The following is a 20,113-nucleotide window of genomic DNA, read 5'->3' as shown; positions in this document are numbered from 1 at the left end:
GCACTCACTTTGTAGACCAGGCTGGCCTCGAACTCAGAAATCCGCCTGCCTCTGCCTCCCGAGTGCTGGGATTAAAGGCGTGCGCCACCACGCCCGGCGCTTCCTGTTTTCAAGCACTGTAAGTTTTCTTCATTGGTACCATTCTAAACAGAATCCTCCTCTTCTTCATTTCTTTTTCTTTTCTTTTTTGGTTTTTTGAGACAGGGTTTCTCTGCATAGCCTTGGCTGTCCTAGAACTCACTCTGTAGACCAGGCTGGCCTCAAACTCAGAAATCCACTTGCCTCTGCCTCCGGAGTGCTGGGATTAAAGGCGTGCACCACCATGCCCGGCATCTTTTTCTTTTTTTTAAAGACATGTTTATTTATTTACCTTAATGTATGAGTGTGTGCTGTTAAGAACATTTACTCTTCCAGCTGGGAGTGGTGGCGCACGCCTTTAATCCCAGCACTCCGGAGGCAGAGGCAAGTGGATTTCTGAGTTCCAGGCCAGCCTGGTCTACAGAGTGAGTTCCAGGACAGCCATTTACTCCTCTATCAGAACTGGAGTTCCGATTGGGTAGATATAACTGTCTCCAAGAGATCTGACTGACACTCTCTTTTGCTTTAGGCACCCATATACACTTTCTCAAAAACAAAACAAAACATAACAAAACCCCAACAGTCCCCTCCCCAAAATACCCCAAAATTAAATCCTCAAGACTTCATCTTATTTACACTGGAGCCTTTGGGCCCAAGCAGATTTGAGGATGTGATTCATCCAGGTAGTAATCACTGCCTGAAGCCAAAGGTATAAAACGGGGTCCTGCAATTGGAACGTGATGACTGACCATCTGGAATCACAACACTCCCATCTGTGAAAGGTTTATGCAACAGCACTTTATAGAACCTTCCTATAAACAAAAGGTGGTAGGTACTCCTTTAATATTTGAGATTTGAACAACATGCTTTATATCTGAGTTGTCTACAATAGGTATACCACAGTGTAGTAGCCACTCTTTCATGCTGCTATGCTTAACCCTTGGTGTGATTTCTTCATCAGCAATGGAGACACCCTCAAGCATCTCTCTGAAGCTATGGCAGCTGCATCATCAGCCAGGATGTCCCTTCCACTAACCTGTTGGTGATATATTCCACATAGGCAAGGGCATCCTCTATTCGGCGCTTCTTTGTACAGAGAATGATGCGATTGAAGTTGGCATAGACGATTGATGACCCCAGGCGCTTGAACTCAGCAACGAGCCTGTGGAATACGTTTATAATTAATGCAGGAGGTGCCTTGGTGCAAAAGAAAGCCAAAAAAATATAAAAAGAAACCATGAAGAAGACCATGGTGATATTGAAACAAGTATCCTGATGCTAGAGATGGCTTAGCGGTTAAGAACACCGACTGCTCTTCCAGAGGTCCTGAGTTCAATTACTAGCAACCACATGGTAGCTCACAACCACCTGTCATGGGATCTAACGCCCTCTTCTGGTGAGTCTGAAGACAGCTATAATGCACTCATACATAAAATAAATAATTCAAAAAGAAAAAAAAAGTATCCCAACTATGCTTAGAATGAGCAAAAAGAGCAGAGATTCAGGACCCAAAAGCAATAAAGAAACTTCTTTATCTTTTAAGGTGAGGTTTGGGGACTGGAGAGATGCCTCAATTGTTAAGAGCATTGGCTGGCCTCCCATCACCTACATGGATGCTCACAACTGTCTATAATCTCAGTGCCAGGGGATCCACTACACTTTTCTGAACTTTAGGACTCAGGCAATCCTCACTCTCCACCTCCCGAGCTGTGACTACATGTGCATCCACCACAGCAGAGCAAGATCCCTCCTCTGCTTTTACATGGGAGTCCAGCATGGCAGAAAAATAGCAGGAACAAAAGCGATAGATAATAAAAAGGTGAAGAAAAAATGGTAAGCTCTTATTATATAATATATATAAAATATTTATATTATATAAACGGCTCCTTTTCATACAGAACTCATTTAGGTTTTGTTTTTTTGCTTTGACATTGTTTCACTCCATTGTCCAGGCTGACCCAGAAATCCTTACATAACTCAGGCTATCCCTTGACTTGACATCTTTCTCAGCCTCCTGAATGTGCTACTTGTCCAGGGGAACGTGTGTGGGGTATATCTGACTCCACAGCCATCAGGACAGAGCTACTTCTCAGCGACCATGTCTTCAAATTCACCTGTATTAAACTTGATAAAGGCCCACTTCTTTGAGGCGAGGATCTTCTGGTGGTCATAGAACTTGAACTTAGCTCTACAAAGAACCCCAATCACATGTTGCTTACTCTGCAGCTTAGTAAGGATGGACGTGCTTACCTGGCCAATGAGAACCTTGGGGCTTCCCAAAGGTACCATGAATACCTGTCTGGAGCCTAGACTGGGGACAGCACTGAGATCAGAAACTTGAATAACTGCCAGAGAATTGCCTCCAAGGTCCCTTAGGACAACCCATATAGGCAACCAGCTGTATACACTACTAAAGAGGCTCCTGTTGCACACCAGGGCCCCTTGGGGAACTCTATTCAGGTTTTCCTTTTGTTTGGGTTTTTTTTTGAGACAGGGTTTCTCTATGTAGCCTAGGCTCTCCTTGAATTTGCTCTATAGAGCAAGCTGGTCTTGACCTCAGAGATCTGCCTGCCTCTGCCACAATAGCAGTTAAAACTGCCTGGGCTTTATACATCCCAAAAGCACTGGCTTATGTCCCTCAGCCCACAGCACAGGGTGAAACACTCACTGTAGGAAGAGCTTCTTCATCATATTGTGCAGCGTCCGGTGAAGGGCTGGGTCATGGAGCAGAGAGCACGGTGACTGGAGCCAGCGGTAGAAGTGCATTACCTGGTTGTCAGCGTAGATGTTGTGGTACTGTGTGATTTCCTTTACCCAGCCAACCACCATGCTCTTCAGGATCCTGAAAGAGACAGCAAAGGAAGATGAACTGTAATATACACTGCTGCCGGCATCACTGTCCCTTTTCATAATCCTTAACTGCCACTGCCTGAGTTCCACTCCTTGGCCCAGTAACTTGGGAGCATCACCTCCTCACCACTTCCCTCCATTTAACATCTGACTTGCTTATCATACCTGGACAAGGAGACCCATAATAGGCTTTTATCCTTCTTAAGATTAATTTTTAATTTTTCAAAATGTATGTGTAGTTGTGATGGTCTGTACTGTGAGGCTAGGTGCCCACAGAAGGCAGACAGTGTCTAATATATCGGAGCCATATTTACAGTGGTTGTCTGTAAATGCATTCCAGGAGCTAAGCTCATGTCCTCTGTAGTAGCAGTAGTCTTTATTATTTTTTTGAGACAGGGTCTCACTGTCGGAAGAGCAGGAATGAAGAGTCATAGAGTTCATTATGAACCGTCCATGTGAAGAACTAGGGACTGGCCCAAGCTGCGTTTTCTAGACACCAATGATACGCAGGGAAGGTTCCTGGAACCCATTCTGTGCTTAGACAGAATAGACTGGACTTGGGTAATGAAGGAGCCAGAATGTCAGAGCTATGATGCTGAGGTCACTTTTATGGCTTTCTGTAAAAATGCCCACTTCCCTCAACTGGTGGCTGCTGCTACCTGGGTCTGACCCCCACCTGCTGCTCAGGGTTGAAGCACTTCTTCTGCTACAACTCTGCTCAGTTCCCAGCTCTCCTAACCTAGTTCTTACTTCATCAAATTCTTTCTTCCTTCATTTGGAGGCAACGGGGCTGAAATACATGTTTTAGAATCACAGGCTTACTTAGCCACAGTAATACATCATGACCACAGCCCCTCTGACCTTGGCTTTGCCATTTCTGGCATGAGTGAAGACTGTACCATCCTGTGGGGCTATAGAAATATAGGCAGAGTAAAGTGCTCTGTGTTCCTGGTGCAAAGGAACCACTCTATAGTATACACTGTTCCATCACTAGGAGCCAGGGCTGACCATATCTCTGACAGATGATACTGGCTACTATGACTCATTAGGCTGGGTATCCTGGGAATTTCCTGCAGATACACCTTTGATTAAACTGAAAGCAATTATGTATCAAAAAGTTCTTTGTGAGAAAAGCTTCTGGCCTCAGAAATGTCTGATGATAGCACTTGTATTGCCTATTAGTAATTAGGCAGGGACATGGGGGTCCTTGATTGCATTATGGAAGACTCAAGGGACAGACATTCCAGGAATGCTGACTCTAAGGCTGGAGATGGCATAGTAGTTAAGAGCACATACTACTCCTCCACAGGACTGGAGTTCCATTCCCAATACTCATACCAGGTGTTTTACAACCTCATGTAACAAGTTCCAGGGTATCTGGCTCCTCTGGCTTCTTTGGATATCCATACTCACATGAACGTGCGGCCACGCACCCACCCCCCACCCCCCACACACAATGGGAACCATCTCCTTTTCTGAAGAGAGAAAGGGTGGATGGGATGAAGGGAAGGTGAGAGGGAGGAGCTGGGAGGACAGGAGAGAGGGGAAACTTCGATCAGGATGTAAAGTAAATAAATGACTTAATAAAAACATAACAAAAATAATTTTTTAAAAAAAAGTTGAGGGCTGGTGAGATGGCTCAGTGGGTAAGAGCACCCGACTGCTCTTCCAGACTGCTCCTCCGAAGGTCCAGAGGTCAAATCCCAGCAACCACATGGTGGCTCACAACCTTCCTTAACGAGATCTGACTCCCTCTTCTGAAGTGTCTGAAGACAGCTACAGTGTACTTACATATAATAAATAAATAAATCTAAAAAAAAAAAAGTTGAGCCAGGTGTAGTGGCACACGCCTTTAATCCCAGCACTCGGGAGGCAGAGGCAGGCGGATTTCTGAGTTCGAGGCCAGCCTNGTNTACAAAGTGAGTTCCAGGACAGCCAGGGCTATACAGAGAAACCCTGTCTCTTCTCAAAAAACCAAAAAACCAAAAAAAAAAAAAAAAAAAAAAAAAAAAAAAAAAAAAAAAAAAAAAAAAAAAAAAACCCAACAACAACAAAAAACAAACAAAAATTGAATGTGTGGCACACACCTTTAATCTCAGCACCTGGAAGGCTTCTATGAATCTGAGCCAATATAGTCTACACTGTGAGTTTTGGACAATCCAGAGCTACACAGGGAGCCCCTGAAAATATATGTATTTTGCTGACTCTGGCTTTGGCATTCTAAAGTGGGGGTTACCCTCCCTGCTGCCTTGGCTAAGACGGTAGCATATTATATGAGGGCAGATACCTGAAGGTACTAGAGCAGAGGGCTGTCTCATCGTAGTTGGCCAGGGCACTGGCAGCTTGATTGCCTGTCACCATGTCCTCTAGGGAGGCCTGCTGGATCACATCGAAGCTGATGCCCATGCTGCCAGCCCCCTCCATGTCATTGACATGATGGGACTGGAGGATGGTGTTGACTGCCAGATTTTGAATGTCCAGCTCCACGCACACTGCAGGGAAACACAGCTTGTTCACATATGCCAGCCAGCACTAGGATCATTTCCCAGGTTAACTGAGCCAGTCATTGCACTAATAGAACAGAAAGTGCTGCCTGCAAGGACAGGCATAGCACATGACCTCTGACTGACATCTAACTTATGGTACCCATTTCTTAAGACTTGCCTTTGGTCTTCTTCCACATGGTTGAGCAGAAGACCCCATCTTTCCCTTCTCTCACTCACCAGTAGAGTAACAGCCAGAACTATTGATCTCCACAGTGGCTCGGTCATCAAACTCCATGACAAGGCGGTTGTCATCAGCTTCCTTTCCACCCAGGTCAGGCCGAGAGGTAGGGGATAGCCAAAGCAGGTGGTTATGGTGCTGGAGGTGGCGTGCAAAAAAGAGGTCTGAGCCAAAGGTGGAGATGTCTTCTGGCAGGTTTCCAACAGGGATGTGGAAGTACCTATACAGAGGTACAGGTTTAGTCCCAAGTATACCAGCATCATTTAGGGACCATTTGCAGGGCCATACACTGTAGGCACCCAGCTTATAGCCTCACTTGTTTACCTCTCTTCTTGTGTGTGTGCACTGGGAACTGCACTTTCTAGCTAACTTCTACTACTGAGCTACATCCAACTCCTCACCTGCTCATCTCAAAGGCCTGTGAAAGGCACAAGTCTAAATTGAGGTAGTGCCGGATCATTCGGCGAGCTCCATGGCGCTGCCAGTCCAGGACTGCATAGCTGATCTTGTCAGCCACTCGGACAGGCACTAGTGGGAACTCTTCTAAGACTGGAATCTCACTGGTCAGCCTACACAGCTCCCAGCTAGACTGGACAGCGATGAGTGTGGGCCCCCGGCGCTCTTCCTGGGTTGAGAAGGCAGAAAGGGCTCAGTAGACAAAAACCTCAGGATGGGAGACACTCACCACTGGACCCCAACTTCTATTACCTTGTAGGCAAGCAGGAAGCGCTGGATGGCTCTGCAGATGGTCTTCAGGTTGGTTTCAGCACGAACTTCAAAGGTGTGTTTTGGGGGAGGCAGGAGCTTGGGGTCCACCTTGTCCAGCAGCAGGCTGTGTTCTGATGAGTACAGGGCACTGAGCCCTGGCATTTGGTTGCTTCGTACCTAAGCAGACACCAACTGTTAGGCCTGTTGTGTGTGTGTAGCTGGGCAGTCACTGTGCCTTTCTATTTCTAAGTGAATGGCAAGAGGAGTATCTTCCCCATATTCTGCCTGACCCACAAATTCTCACATGCCCTGGGCCCAATGACTCACAGTATCCAACACAAACACAGATGCTCTTCGCTGTGAGGGGATAAAGACCCCAAAGAGTGCCTTGTGGCCCTGAGTGTGATGGTACAGGTAGATATGGCGGATACTCCCTGTAGAAGAAAATAAACCCGTTGCCTGAGATGCAGGGGGGGCAAGGTAGGTGATAGGGCTGTTGGTAAGGCGATACCTGGTTCCAAGTAGCTGAACTGGGCCAGAGAACGCATTTCAAGGTGCTCGAGGGCAAAAGTTTCAGCTTCCCAGCCCGAAAGGTGCCTTGTCAGCTGTTTGTTGACCACACACACACAGCCCAGCTGCACGAGGGCCCGGAATAACAATGGGACCTGGGAGAGTAGTTAGTATGTTGGGTCAAATGGGAGACTCCAGCACCACAGCTCTATCTGTGGCCACATACCCCATCATAGTCTGTCTTCACCCACAAGACACCACCTTAGGTAGATACGCTGCTGACAGTCATCACTATCTAATCCTCCTCCCCACCACTGCCCACTGCCCACTGCCCGATTCCCTGTGGGATTCTCTCTGATCATCCAGCTTCATTTTCAACCAGGTGCTCATTGGCCAGGGAGAAAAAAATCACCTGTGTCTCATACACGCCCTCAATGTCTGGTACCGACAACTCAGTGTTGATCTCGTTGATGTGTTCTTGGTACATGTCCTCTGGTACTGAATACTCATAGAGATTGTAGACAATGTTGGAACGAGGAAGAGCCCGATTCACCTGGTGACAAAGTGGTGATGAGCCTACCACAGCCTACAGAGTGGATCACTAACCAACTCCGAGGGCTTTCAGGACCCAAGACAGTCAGCTCCCCAGCTTCAAAGACTACAACTAAAACACTACGGTATAATGAAATAGCAACCTGGAACTGGACTATAAATGCTTTCCAACCGAGACATCAGCTCTTGTCTGCATGGGCTCCCAGGTAAGGTTTCTCAGATCTCTCAGTTTTATTAATTGGAGGTCGTAGGTATCTAAAACCCACAGATAAACCATACTTTTTTGGCCAGAGAACTAGAAAAGAGATGATGGGGCAACCCTTATGTGTGTACTGGTTACATGTATGGGAGCATGGAGAGGATACACACTGACTGTTCATTAATCTTCACAAAAAATACACTCTCTCTTCAAGCTGCAAATGCACAGACATACTCAGAGGAACACAAACACTTGGAAATTGAGCTAACAATGGAACCTTTACACAAAGAAGGCAAGACTGAATTTGAGATCTAAATTAACAGGATTGGCCGCCTCAACATTCTCTAAAAGATTAAATAAATAAAAAAAATTTTTGCTTGTTTATTTTGTATGTGCGTTTAAACAAGGACTTGAAAGCATCACCTCTCTGCTACTATATGGGCTCAGCTTCCCTTTACTCAGCGTCATTCCACCAGTGCAAGAATTGTTTTTCATATAAATGCCCACAATATCAAATGAGAGTTGTCCTCTATGGAACGAGTGTCTTGATGTAACAATCAGGGAAAAATGAGTAATTCTCAAGGGAGAAGAGAGCACCATCAAATGCTAGTCCCGTGCTGAGTCACACATCACAACTAATAAAAGCTTTATGGCAACTATAGCTGCATCTACCATGAGACAGCTAGACTAGATGGTTCATATACCTATAATCCCAGCAGGGAGGCTGAGAAAAGCCAGTTGAGAATACGGTTAGCCTATGTAATGAAATTATTTCAATAAAATAACAAAATGGAGATCTCAGTTGGTAAAGTGCTTCCAGTATAAGCATGAAGACCCGACTCTGGATGCCTATCAGCATGTAAAAAGCCTGGCACAGTGGTGCACAATATCATCCCAGTGCTAGAGAGGTGGATGGATGGATGGATGGGTGGATGGGTGTACGAATTCCTAGGGACTGCCAGTGACATGGACTTGTAGAAACAGTGAGCTCCAGGTTCAGGTGCAAAGCGATTGAAATGGAAGTCTGATGCTGACCCTGGGCTTCCACAAGTGGCACCCACACATACAGGTGCACACACCTGCATGCTTACAAACCAAGGGCTATAACCTACCTCAGTATCTGAGCTCAGTGAAAGAATGAAGACAATTAAAATATGTCAGGAATTATAAATATAAAACCATAGGATTTATTCAGTCAAACAAACACAAATGAACAACTCTTAAAACCAGAGGAAAAGATTTTTTACAACCAAGTAGCTACCATCTACTCTTTCCTACTAAATGCATGCCTGAAGCAGTAGCATAAGAGAAAAAAAGTAGTCAGGGACCAAGAGAGCTAGCTCACAGAGCACCAACCAGCAACAGTTTCCTGGCTTCCCCTCTGGGAAATTCTAATGGAATTACATGAAATTAGCCAGACTGAAATTTCAGAGTATGATTCCATAAAGGGGCATTCTAAAAAGGTTAATGCTATAGCAACAGAGGCCAGTGTCTACGGATGGGGCGAAGAGAAACCAGAACACAGTGAATTAAGGATGACAGAAGTATTTTGTATTTTGAAAATCATGGAACTGTGGCTGCCATTACCCATGCAGTATTATGGTCAAAAGATCACTTTACTGTATTTAAATAAACAAAATAAAGTCTGGAAAAATAAATACCAAACTGATGATAGTTGTTTCTTCAATAGCTAACTAGGAAATGGAGAGTTAGAAAATGGAAAAGAGGAAAGAGGGAACTTCCCAGCTCCTCCTACAGACTTCAGATATTGTGACGTTGCTGACAAGGACTTTCTATGGACACACTGTAGGTGTAGTTCTTATCTTAATACGTCACCAATACAAACAATACCTGGACCAATACCAAATATCAGGAGCTCAGAAAGGTAACTATAGTGTCTACAGAATGACACACTGACACAGAGCTGTAGATCTAGTGCATCCATAGTTACAGAAACATTGATCTGACACACTAGCTGTACGGAGAGGGGCAAGTGTGCTCTGGGGAGGTGGAAATGCCTACCTGGATGGTGAGGAGAATGATTCAGGTAGCTATATTTTTCAGAATCGATGGAAGTCAACTGTAAGCCACACTTATTTATCTGCATTAGGGAAGGCAGGCTGTAACTGATTATAACTAAACAACAATATATTCCCAGGTTCACAGTATCTTTTTTTTTTTTAATTGTTTGTTTTTGAAACAAGAGTGCTGCGATGTAAGCCAGACTGGCCTTGAACTTAAGATCCTCTTGCCTTGGTATCCTGAGTGCTGGGCTAATAGGAAAGGTCATGCCATCCAGGCTCCTAGGAATACTTTTAAAACATAAGAAAAAAGAAAAAGAAAAAGAAGAAGAAGAATCAAAAAAGGAAAGAAAAAGAAAAAAGTAATCTACTTGCCATCCATTACCTTGGAAACAATATTATTTAAGGGCAAAATAGTAAATATTCCACTTTTTAAGGAAAGGAAGAAACTCGTTTGCTTCTGTGCTGGGGTACACAGCTTAGGGATAGAGTGTATACCTAACAATTCACTAGTCCTTGAGTTTGATCTCTAGGATTGAGAAAAACACAATTCATGAGCTTAGCATGGTAACACAGGCCTATAATCCTAGCATGTGGGTGGCAGATGCAGGAGGGTCAGGAATTGAAGGTCAGCCTCACTTTTATTGCAAACTCAAGGCCAGCCTAAACTACATGAGACTCCTCTGTCTCAAACAATGAACACCTCTGTGCTGGCTGGTTTTGCCTGTCAACTTGACACAAGCTGGAGTTATCACAGAGAAAGGAGCCTCTGTTGAAGAAATACCTCCATGAGATCCAGCTGTAAGGCATTTTCTCAAATAGTGATCAAGGGGGCAGGGCCCACTGTGGGTGGAGCCATCCCTGGGCTGGTTGTTTTGGGTTCTATAAGAGAGCAAGCTGAGCAAGCCAGGGGAAGCAAGCCAGTAAGGAACATCCTTCCATGGCCTCTGCATCAGCTCCTGCTTCCTGACCTGCTTGACTTCCTGTCCTGACTTCCTTTGGTGATGAACAGCAATGTGGAAATGTAAGCTGAATAAACCCTTTCCTCCCCAGCTTGCTTCTTGGCCATGGTGTTTTGTGCAGGAATATAAACCCTGACTAAGACAACCTCCATCCTGAAACAAATTGATTCTAAGTGATATACAAAGTTCTTATACAGAAAGGGCAGAGAACCTCCATCCTAGAATCCCCAGGGGAGCCAAGGACAGTGATGTACACAGAGCCAGAGGGAGCAGATAATCACAAAGGTGAAAGGTTCTGTAGTGCAGACATTCTCCTACACAATCACCACTGCACAGCTCTCCCTGTATGAAAATCCATTAGTCCCACGTGTCCATTATCCTGATGACCCCTGCCTGCCCACTTTCTAGGTTCATATTCCACCAAGTCAATGAGCTGGAATCAGGCCTCACATATTCCACCTACAATTATGTACCTCTCCCAGGTGTTCCCCGTGTATAGCTAGTGTCCACCTGTGAGCAGACAATAATCATGAACTAGCTCTACCCTGAGATGTCACATAGAGAAACTTCCTCAAAATCTTCTAAGTCAGGCTGGAGAGATGGCTCAGTGGATAAGAACACTGACTGCTCTTCCAGAGGTCCTGAGTTCAATTCCCAGCAACCACATTGTGCCTCATGACCATGTGGAATGGGGTCTGATGCCCTCTTCTGTGTGTCTGAAGACAGTTACAGTGCAAAGAACCACCTACCTAGAATATGACTCCATTTCTGAGATGCTGTGACCAGGCAAGTCCTTAGGCTTGGGATAGTGTGGTTGGCTGCCTGGGGCTGCAGGGAAGGACTGGATTCCAGCTGATTAGCACAGGCTTCTTTTGGGGATGGTGAAGTCTGAATTTGTGCTATAGTTCATATTGTCACGAATTCACTAAAAGCCACTGAATTATATTCTTCCATTGAACAGGCTATATGGTGGATGAATTTACATCCCAATGATGCTACAACTACAGTACTCACAAAAACTATCTCTAACCCCTATCCAACTCTTCCCTGTTCGTCAGCTTGATGGACAGCAGCAGTTTCCCTTCCCGGACATTCAAAGACAGTTTCAAGTAACTCTTTACAAGACCCCAGTATCACTTGGAAAATGGAGACAGGCCACACTCTCAGCAGCTATGTGGTCTTGGGTCTGCAGAGTCCATGCTTCTGACCAGTTCTTTATGTGGCCTCCATTATATGGAGACACCTCAGAGGTGACAAGCAATGCCAGCAGCCTCCTTACCTTCCGATATGCAGGTCCATCCTCTGCTTTGGCAACCCGCTGGTTTACATAGAATACTCGAGGGATACTCAGCTTGATGCAGTGCAAGTCATTGCCAATGATAGCCCACAGCCGGAACAGACCAGCCTGTCTGGTCTCACTGATCTAAGAAAATGCAGAATACATAGTACATAATCAAGGAACATACTGACACCTGTGAACAGGTCATCTCCCACATGGCCACATCCTCCTATGTGCAGGGCCCCTGTGATGGGCAGGACACTGAAGGCATTTCTTCCATCCTATACTGCAGGAATGGCTGCACACCTGTATTATCTGCCATGGAAGGTCCATGATGCTGCGGGCAGTCCTTCGAAAAAAGCTCCCCAGTCCTGTGGAAGGTCCCTCTCGGATAGCCCCAAGTCTTGGCATATCTTCTGCTGACTCTAAGCGTTGCTTCTTCCTGAGGGCTAAGCGCTGTTGGGCCTGCAGCTGCCACTTTTTCTTGTGGAACTGGAGCCAGACCAACCACTCTTCCTAGGACAGATGGAAATTAACAATTGCTAACACACGTTGATCATCAATACCTTCCTCTAACAGCCTGCTCTTTATTCCTAAGCTTCGGCAGCTTTAAATGCTCTCTAACACTCAGGCATTTCTGCAACCAACTTGTTCCAGGGCAAGGATTTGCCTTAGGATCCCTGTACTATATGGCATACCTCTAGGATACAGAGTGCCACAGCAACTTTCTCAGAGGTCTTACCTGTGTGGTTCCAAGGGAGGGAGGCTGCCCTAAGACCTCTTGCCAGGGCACAGTTAGTGCAATATCCTGAGACTCCTTTTGGGTCTCCCAGACTCGCTTCCTCTTAGTAGCAACTGGGACTGTAGAGTGGTGTGGCTTTGTGAGTCCAATGTCCTCCATGTCTGGAGTGCAGAGGCTCAGACTGTTTTCTGAAGCCTGGGCCATCACAATCTGGAAAGATAAAACTCAGCCTTATAATTGAGAATCTCAATCTGGTAAATTCTATTCTATTCATAGCATATCTCCCGAAAAGGGCTGTTAACAGACTACCATAATTTTAAAAACAAACAAACAAACAAACAAAAACAAAAAAAAGATTTTTAATCATGTGTATGTACATGGGTGCAGTTCCCTCAGAGGTCAGAAGACATTGGATCACTTGGGGGTGGAGTTATAGACAGCTGTGAACCCCCTGATAGAGGTACTAGGAACCAAATTCAGGTACTCTGCAAGAACAGTATGTGCAGTTAACTGCTGAACTCCAGCCTGTTCTTCCACCCCCTTTTTGGAGACAGGGTCTGACTGTGTAGCTCTCGCTGGCAGTTGAAAACTTTCTGAGATGTTCCTGTCTTTGTCTAGGAGCACTGGCATTAGATCATTTGTCTTAATTCTCCTAAGGAAGCCGTCCATCCTAAGCCATTTCCCAGCTCTTTATCAGAGAATGTCAGTTCTTTCAAAAAGATGTAGCCTTTTTACAAGGTTGTATGTTTTGAGTCAGAGCTGAAGTTTTAACACAGGTTTAACCCTGACTATGAAGGGAGAAAAGAAGGGGGCACTTAGGAAAAGAAGACAGCCACCTAAATGTGAGTGATTCCCATGACAGAATCATCTTGGTGGTTCCTGTTCTTTTTGTTGTTGTTGTTTTTTTGATAGGATCTCACTGCATAGCCCAAATTGGCTTTGAACTCTGGATCCTCTGCCTTAGCCTCCCCAGCAGCTGTAGTTACAGGTCCACCACACTTGAACCAGTTAAGAATGTGTTCTGGGCTGGAGAGATGTTTCAGCAGGTAAGAGCACTGACTGCTCTTCCGGAGGTCCTGAGTTCAAATCCCAGCAACCACATGGTGGCTCACAACCATCTGTAATGAGACTGGATGCCCTCTTCTGGTGTTTCTGAAGACAGCTACAGTGTACTTATATATAATAAATAAATAAATCTTGAAAAAAACTTGTAAGAATGTGTTCTATTATTATTATTGTTGTTGTTGTCATTACTTGTACTACTACTCCTCTTATATTTTAAAGGACTAGAACTTTTGCTGGATCGATCTCACAGCCAAAGTTAGTATACCTTGAGGTCAATTAAAATAAGACTGCTAGCCTACTGTGTACTCAAAACTGTTTAACCTGCTTTTAAGAGAACAATGGGACAACCTTGTTTGCCTTGAAGTTCCCATGTATCAACTTTTATAACTTTAGCTAATGCATATCTGTAATCTAAAATTAGGTATGAGGCAGGGGTCAGAAGCAGAGACAGAGGCAGATCTAAGGACAGCCAGGACTACACAGAGAAACCCTGTCTTGAAAGACCAAACAAGCCGGGCAGTGGTGGCGCACGCCTTTAATCCCAGCACTTGGGAGGCAGAGGCAGGTGGATTTCTGAGTTCGAGGCCAGCCTGGTCTACAGAGTGAGTTCCAGGACAGCCAGGGCTATACAGAGAAACCCTGTCTCAAAAAAAAAAAAAAAAAGACAGACCAAACAAACAAAAACACCACCAAAATTACCACACAACAAAACACACAAACAAGCCAAAAAACTCATTCGACACCCCCCCCCCCCAAAACAATGATGTTTGTTATCTGAGTTGGTTGGAGCCTTGTAAAACTGTTGAAAGATTTCTGCAAAGTACTTCATTCCTTCCCCCATGTGATGTTTTCTATACTGTTCAATAAACATAGTAAGAAGCCCTTTGTTAAGGAGACACACAGACAGATACCATTCACAAATGGACTCACACAGACCAACAGACAGACACAGGAACAAACTCCTAAGATAAAATGTAGGCTGGCACTGATTCAGACTCAAAACAGACAGAGGATGGAGACACAGGGAGCAGTTAGTAGAGAATTTAAATATTAACTAGATCTTGGTTAAATGACTCTAAGGGGAAGTGCTTTTATTTCTTTCCTTAATTCAACACTAGTGCATTATTGGTGACTGGGAGTTAGTCACTAATGCATATAATCTGAACAAGCAGCCAATGTTTGTATGTACTAAGCCATCTCTTTAGCCCATAATTACTGAGCATAAAGTTTTATTTGTGCATTAAGTATAGCTATTTAAAAACAGTTAGGGGGCTAGGGAAATGGCTCTTCTAACCTCTGTGGCACCAGGCATGCACATCATGCACACACATATATTCAGGCAAAATACTTATACACATTAATTTGATATATTTTACTGATTTGTGATGTATTCATTTAACAATCGAGTTTATGTTAAATTTTTCTAAAATGATTGTCAATCTTTTATTTAATAATTTTTTTGAGTTTCAGTAGAATTTTGATTGAATTCAAGGCTACATTGTTAAAATTATGTACTCCTAGTGAGTCAAGACTTGTAGAGGCAAGATGGCTCAGTAGGTTAGGTTATTACCTCCAAATCTGCTCATCTGAGTTTGATTTTCCTAGGACTCACACAGTGGAAAATTGATTCTTCTAACATTCCTATACATATAACACACACACATATAAATACAAGTAAAAAATAATAAATGAAATAACAATAATTCAAGAGACCTGCCAAGGACAGGATGAAGAAGACTTGTTGCCAGGCATGATGGCACACCTCCTTAATCCTAGCACTCAGACAGGAGGCAGAAGCAAGCAGATACTGAGTTCCAGGCCAGTCAGGCCACATCTTGTCTCAAACAAGACTACATAACATCTATTTATCTAAATTTTGTATTTGAGACCAGGTTTCTCTGCGTAACCCTGGCTGTCTTAGAAAAAAATGTGCATATGTGTATATGCAATACAAAAACGCTCTTGGTCTGAGCTACCTCCTGGCCCTACATTAGCTTTCTTTGGCTAACATTTACTTGGTACATACATTTTTTTTAGGTACAGTTCTTGAAAATATCACATTGCTAAAGCTTTAAAATCTAAACTGGGTATGTACATACATGCTTATAATCTCAGCACGCAGGAAACTGGGATAAAGGGATTGGGAGCTTAAGGCCAGTCTCTGCTTCACAGAGGGTTAAAGGCCAGCCTGGCTTAAGACTTTGCCTCAAAAAATTAAAATAAGCCAGGTATGGTGGCATACAACTTTAATCCCAGCACCTGCAGAGGCAAGTGAATCTCTTGGTTTGAGGCCAGCCTGGTCTATAGTGTGAGTTCCAGGACATCCAGGGCTATACTGAGAAACCCTGGGTCAGACATGAACACACACACACACTCTATTTTAGGTTAACGCTGAGTCTATAGCATTCTGGCTTATAACTCACTCTCACTTGTGTTTTGAGGTAGAGACACGAGTGTACCATACTGTGCTCCAACTTGGCCTTGAACTCATATTCATCCTGTCTTAGCCTGCCAACAACCAGGATTATAGGCATGAGACATCATAACTGGTACACTTCTAATTTTCAACACTTCTAAATTTCAATGCTTTTTTGGGGGGGGAAAGGGGGGGCGGCTGATGGCTCAGCAGTTATGAACTTTGGCTGCCTTTCCAGAGGACCTGGGTCCAATTACCAGCACACACATGTTGGCACACACATGTTGGTGCACAACCATCTGTTAACTCCAGTTTCAGGGAATCTCACACCTTCTTCTTGCCTCCGTGGGTACTGGGCAAGTAAGTACTTCACACATATATGCAGACCATACACTTAAAACCTTTTTAAAAAAATTCCCTCCTCCTCTAATTTTTGTTATGCTGTCTTTTTGTATTTTTCAAAGATTACTTTTTTTTTCTTTTTTAATTTTTTTATTAGGTATTTTCCTCATTTACATTTCCAATGCTATCCCAAAAGTCCCCCATACCCCCCCCTCAAAGATTACTTTTTATTTTTGTGTGTATGTCTGTGTAAGTGTATGCCATATGTATGCAGAGGTCTTTTTTTGTTTGTTTTTGCTCTTGTTTTTTTCGAGACAGGGTTTCTCTGTGTAGACTTGGCTGTCCTGGAACTCACTTTGTAGACCAGGCTGTCCTGGAACTCAGAAATCCGCCTGCCTCTGCCTCCCGAGTGCTGGGATTAAAGGCGTGTGCCACCACGCCCGGCTGCAGAAGCCAGAAAAGGGTCTTGGATGCCCTGGAGCTGGAGTTTCAGGCAGGTGTAAGCCACCTGATAGGAGTGCCGGAAGCAGAACTTGTGTCCTGTGAAGGGGAGGAGGGCTCTGGAGAGAAGACCACCACCAGCTTTTCACCCACACTTTCATTACTCAGTCTTTGGTGTGTCTCCAGGAATGATCTGCATTTTGTTAAGAAACTGAAGTCTAGGAGCCAGGCGTGATGGCGCATACCTTTAATCCCAGCACTTGGGAGGCAAGGCAGGTGGATTTCTGAGTTCGAGGCCAGCCTGGTCTACAGAGTGAGTTCCAGGACAGCCAGAGCTACACAGAGCCCTGTCTTGAAACCTGTCTTGAAAAACAAAACAAAAAACAAAACAAGAAACTGAAGTCTACAGTAGTGAGCTAGGTGAGGTCACTATGTCTAATTTGCATACCCCATCATTTACATGCAAATGAGCTCTTCATACCCATCTGATGACTCACATATGCTTTTTTTTCCTTCAATATTATTTATTTATTTATTTATTTATTTATTTATTATATGTAAGTACACTGTAGCTGTCTTCAGACACTCCAGAAGAGAGCATCAGATTTCATTACGGGTGGTTGTGAACCACCATGTGGTTTCTAGGATTTGAACTCAGGACCTTTGGAAGAGCAGTCGGCGCTCTTAACCGCTGAGCCATTTCACTAGCCCCCCCATATGCTTCTTGTTACACAAAATGACACTGGATGGCCCTAAAGAATAAGGCACCACAGTGTACACTTTTAGAGATAAAACTTCTCCTTAGTGGTAGTATTGGGAAATTATGGGCCAAGCAGGGTGGTACATACAGGGGCAGAAATCTCAGAGTTTCACACCAATCATAGGGAATTTTAAAATAGTCAAGGCTATATGGAGACCCTGTCACAAAACCAAAACAAATAAAATTTATGGATAGCAGCTTGCAGACCTTGGTACCCTGGGCTCTGTGTTACCTGTCTCTTTCCTTCAAGCACAAAGAGCTCACTGATCTTCTTTTGTTTGTAGATATCATTCTTCTCTAGTAGTTTTTTGTGTAGCCAGTCTGGATGTTTGACACGTGGAACTGGGTTCTTCACCTAAGAGAGGATAACACACAGCAGGAAGAAAGTCTGCTGTAGGTTCGCTGGTCTTTGTGGCCCAGGATGGTACCCATGGCTTTTGCCTCACCTGCTGCAGAGCTGCGGGGATGGTGATGATTTTCTGGATGGCACTCCCCAGCCGCTCTATGTAGTAGTCCCAGTCCAGAATCTGCATGCATGAAAAATGAGAAACAGCACTTGACTATATGTTACAGGCCAAGATTACTAAATGCTTGTGTTTCACTTTACCTTCTAGAAACGGCGTGCTCATTTAAAGCATTAGGAGACTATAGGATCAAGAAACAGTGGATGGTTAAGGTAGTACCCCAGCTTTATCCCATCAAAGAGCAGCCTAAGGGCTTCCTGATACCCTAGAGCAGTGGTTCTCAACCTTTCTTAACACTGTGACCCTTTAGTACAGCTCTTTATGTTGTGACCCCCAACCAGGAAATTATTTTTATTTTTATTTCGTAACTGTAATTTTGCTACTCTCATGAATTGTAATGTAAATCTGTGTTTTCTGTCTTAGGCGATCCCTGTGAAAGGTCAGTTAGATTCTAACTTTTTTCTACACCTTTAATAGTATAAAAATAGCGGGCTGGAGAGATGGTTCAGTGGTTAAGAGCACTGACAGCTCTCCTAGAGGTCCTGAGTTCAAATCCCAGCAACCACATGGTGGCTCACAACCATCTGTAATGAGATCTGATACCCTCTTCTGGGGTGTCTGAAGACATATAATAAATAAATAAATCTTTAAAAAAAAATTAGCACTCACTGTCCGAATATCAAAGTCTTGAAGTGATGAACTCTTTAGCCATTTCCGGAGAAAATGTTTCCTCACTGTAGGCTCTGCTTGGAAAATGGCAAGTGGAATGGCCCTAGGTTAGGAAAACAAACAGAATAAAAAACAATGCAAACCCACTTTAACTCTTATCAAACACTTACATCTTGTATCTGATGTTTATAACATTCAATGACTGAGTGATACTTTATCATGTTAAAGCACTTAGGAGGGGGATAGGAACGGGCCTAACTGGTAGAGGACTTGCTGATCCTATATAAGTAAGACTCTGGGTTCCATTCTCAAAAATATAAAACAGAACAAAGAATAAGAAGGGAAAAGAAGAGGGGGAAGAGAAATACATGAATGGATAAAGAAAATATGACAGGGGCTGGAGCAATGGCACAGAGGTTGAGTGCTGGCTGCTCTTCCAGAGTTCCTGAGTTCAATCCCCAGCATCTATATAGTGGTTCATAACCATCTATAATGAGATCTGGTGCCCTCTTCTGGTGTGCAAGGATGCAGACAGAACAATGTACACATAATACACAAACAAATTTTAATTTCTTTTTAAGATTTATTTATTTATTATATGTAAGTACACTGTAGCTGTCATCAGACACTCCATTAGAGGGCGTCAGATCTCGTTACGGATGGTTGTGAGCCACCATGTGTTGCTGGGATTTGAACTCCGGACCTTCGGAAGAGCAGTCGGGTGCTCTTACCCACTGAGCCATCTCACCAGCCCCCTTAATTTTTTTTTTTTTTTAATTAAAAAAAAAAAAAGGAAAAGAAAATATGGCATAGGCATACATACACAATGGAGTTAACTATATGGAGTTAAGTATATTCTCATGCCATTATTGTTTTACTAAGTCATAAAGAACCTGAAATTATACCCTTTACAAGATGGAACTAAAGATTATGTTAAGAGAAATGATACAGAAAGATAAATATAGTTCATGTTTCTCTCACATGCAGCACCTAGTTTTAAAAAGACATTAAAGCACAACAAAGCCTATCTGTGGTAGTTTGAATGAGAATAGCCTTCATAGACTCATATTTGAATATCTGGTCCCCCGTTGTAACATTTGGGAAGGATTAGGAGGTGTGGCCTTGGTGTGGGCCGGGCTTTGAGGTTTCAAAAGACTTCCTTCATTTCCAGTTATCTCTCTCTGATTCTACTTGGGCATTAAGATGTAAGGTAAGGCCTCAGCTGTTCCTGCTTCTACCCCTTTGCTCTGCCATCATGGACTCTACCCCAGAAACTCTTATAAGTTGTCTTGGTCACAGTATCTTATTACATCAATATAAAATTGACCGAG

General features: G+C 43.8%; 1 protein-coding gene and 1 pseudogene across 1 annotated transcript in view; both read right to left on the bottom strand.

Annotated features, from left to right (window-relative positions):
• Positions 1-20,113, bottom strand: part of Pole (DNA polymerase epsilon, catalytic subunit) — a 54,562-nt gene that overhangs the window by 6,525 nt on the left and 27,924 nt on the right. Inside the window, exons 27-41 of the mRNA XM_021162898.1 lie at positions 18,783-18,885; positions 18,096-18,176; positions 17,882-18,004; positions 12,626-12,835; positions 12,190-12,399; positions 11,884-12,027; positions 7,283-7,423; positions 6,872-7,025; positions 6,688-6,794; positions 6,361-6,537; positions 6,054-6,277; positions 5,652-5,872; positions 5,216-5,420; positions 2,747-2,920; positions 1,115-1,240 (exon numbers count right to left, since the gene is read on the bottom strand). Coding sequence (XP_021018557.1) covers positions 1,115-1,240; positions 2,747-2,920; positions 5,216-5,420; positions 5,652-5,872; positions 6,054-6,277; positions 6,361-6,537; positions 6,688-6,794; positions 6,872-7,025; positions 7,283-7,423; positions 11,884-12,027; positions 12,190-12,399; positions 12,626-12,835; positions 17,882-18,004; positions 18,096-18,176; positions 18,783-18,885 — 2,400 coding nt within the window. The remainder of the gene's footprint in view (positions 1-1,114; positions 1,241-2,746; positions 2,921-5,215; positions 5,421-5,651; positions 5,873-6,053; positions 6,278-6,360; positions 6,538-6,687; positions 6,795-6,871; positions 7,026-7,282; positions 7,424-11,883; positions 12,028-12,189; positions 12,400-12,625; positions 12,836-17,881; positions 18,005-18,095; positions 18,177-18,782; positions 18,886-20,113) is intronic.
• On the bottom strand, positions 2,433-2,553 carry LOC115031179 (annotated as a pseudogene).

Source organism: Mus caroli, chromosome 5 (genome assembly GCF_900094665.2).
Source record: "Mus caroli chromosome 5, CAROLI_EIJ_v1.1, whole genome shotgun sequence".
Lineage (NCBI taxonomy): Eukaryota > Metazoa > Chordata > Mammalia > Rodentia > Muridae > Mus > Mus caroli.
The sequence above is the reverse complement of the archived record's forward strand: the minus strand, read 5'-3'. Positions and strand labels throughout refer to the sequence as shown.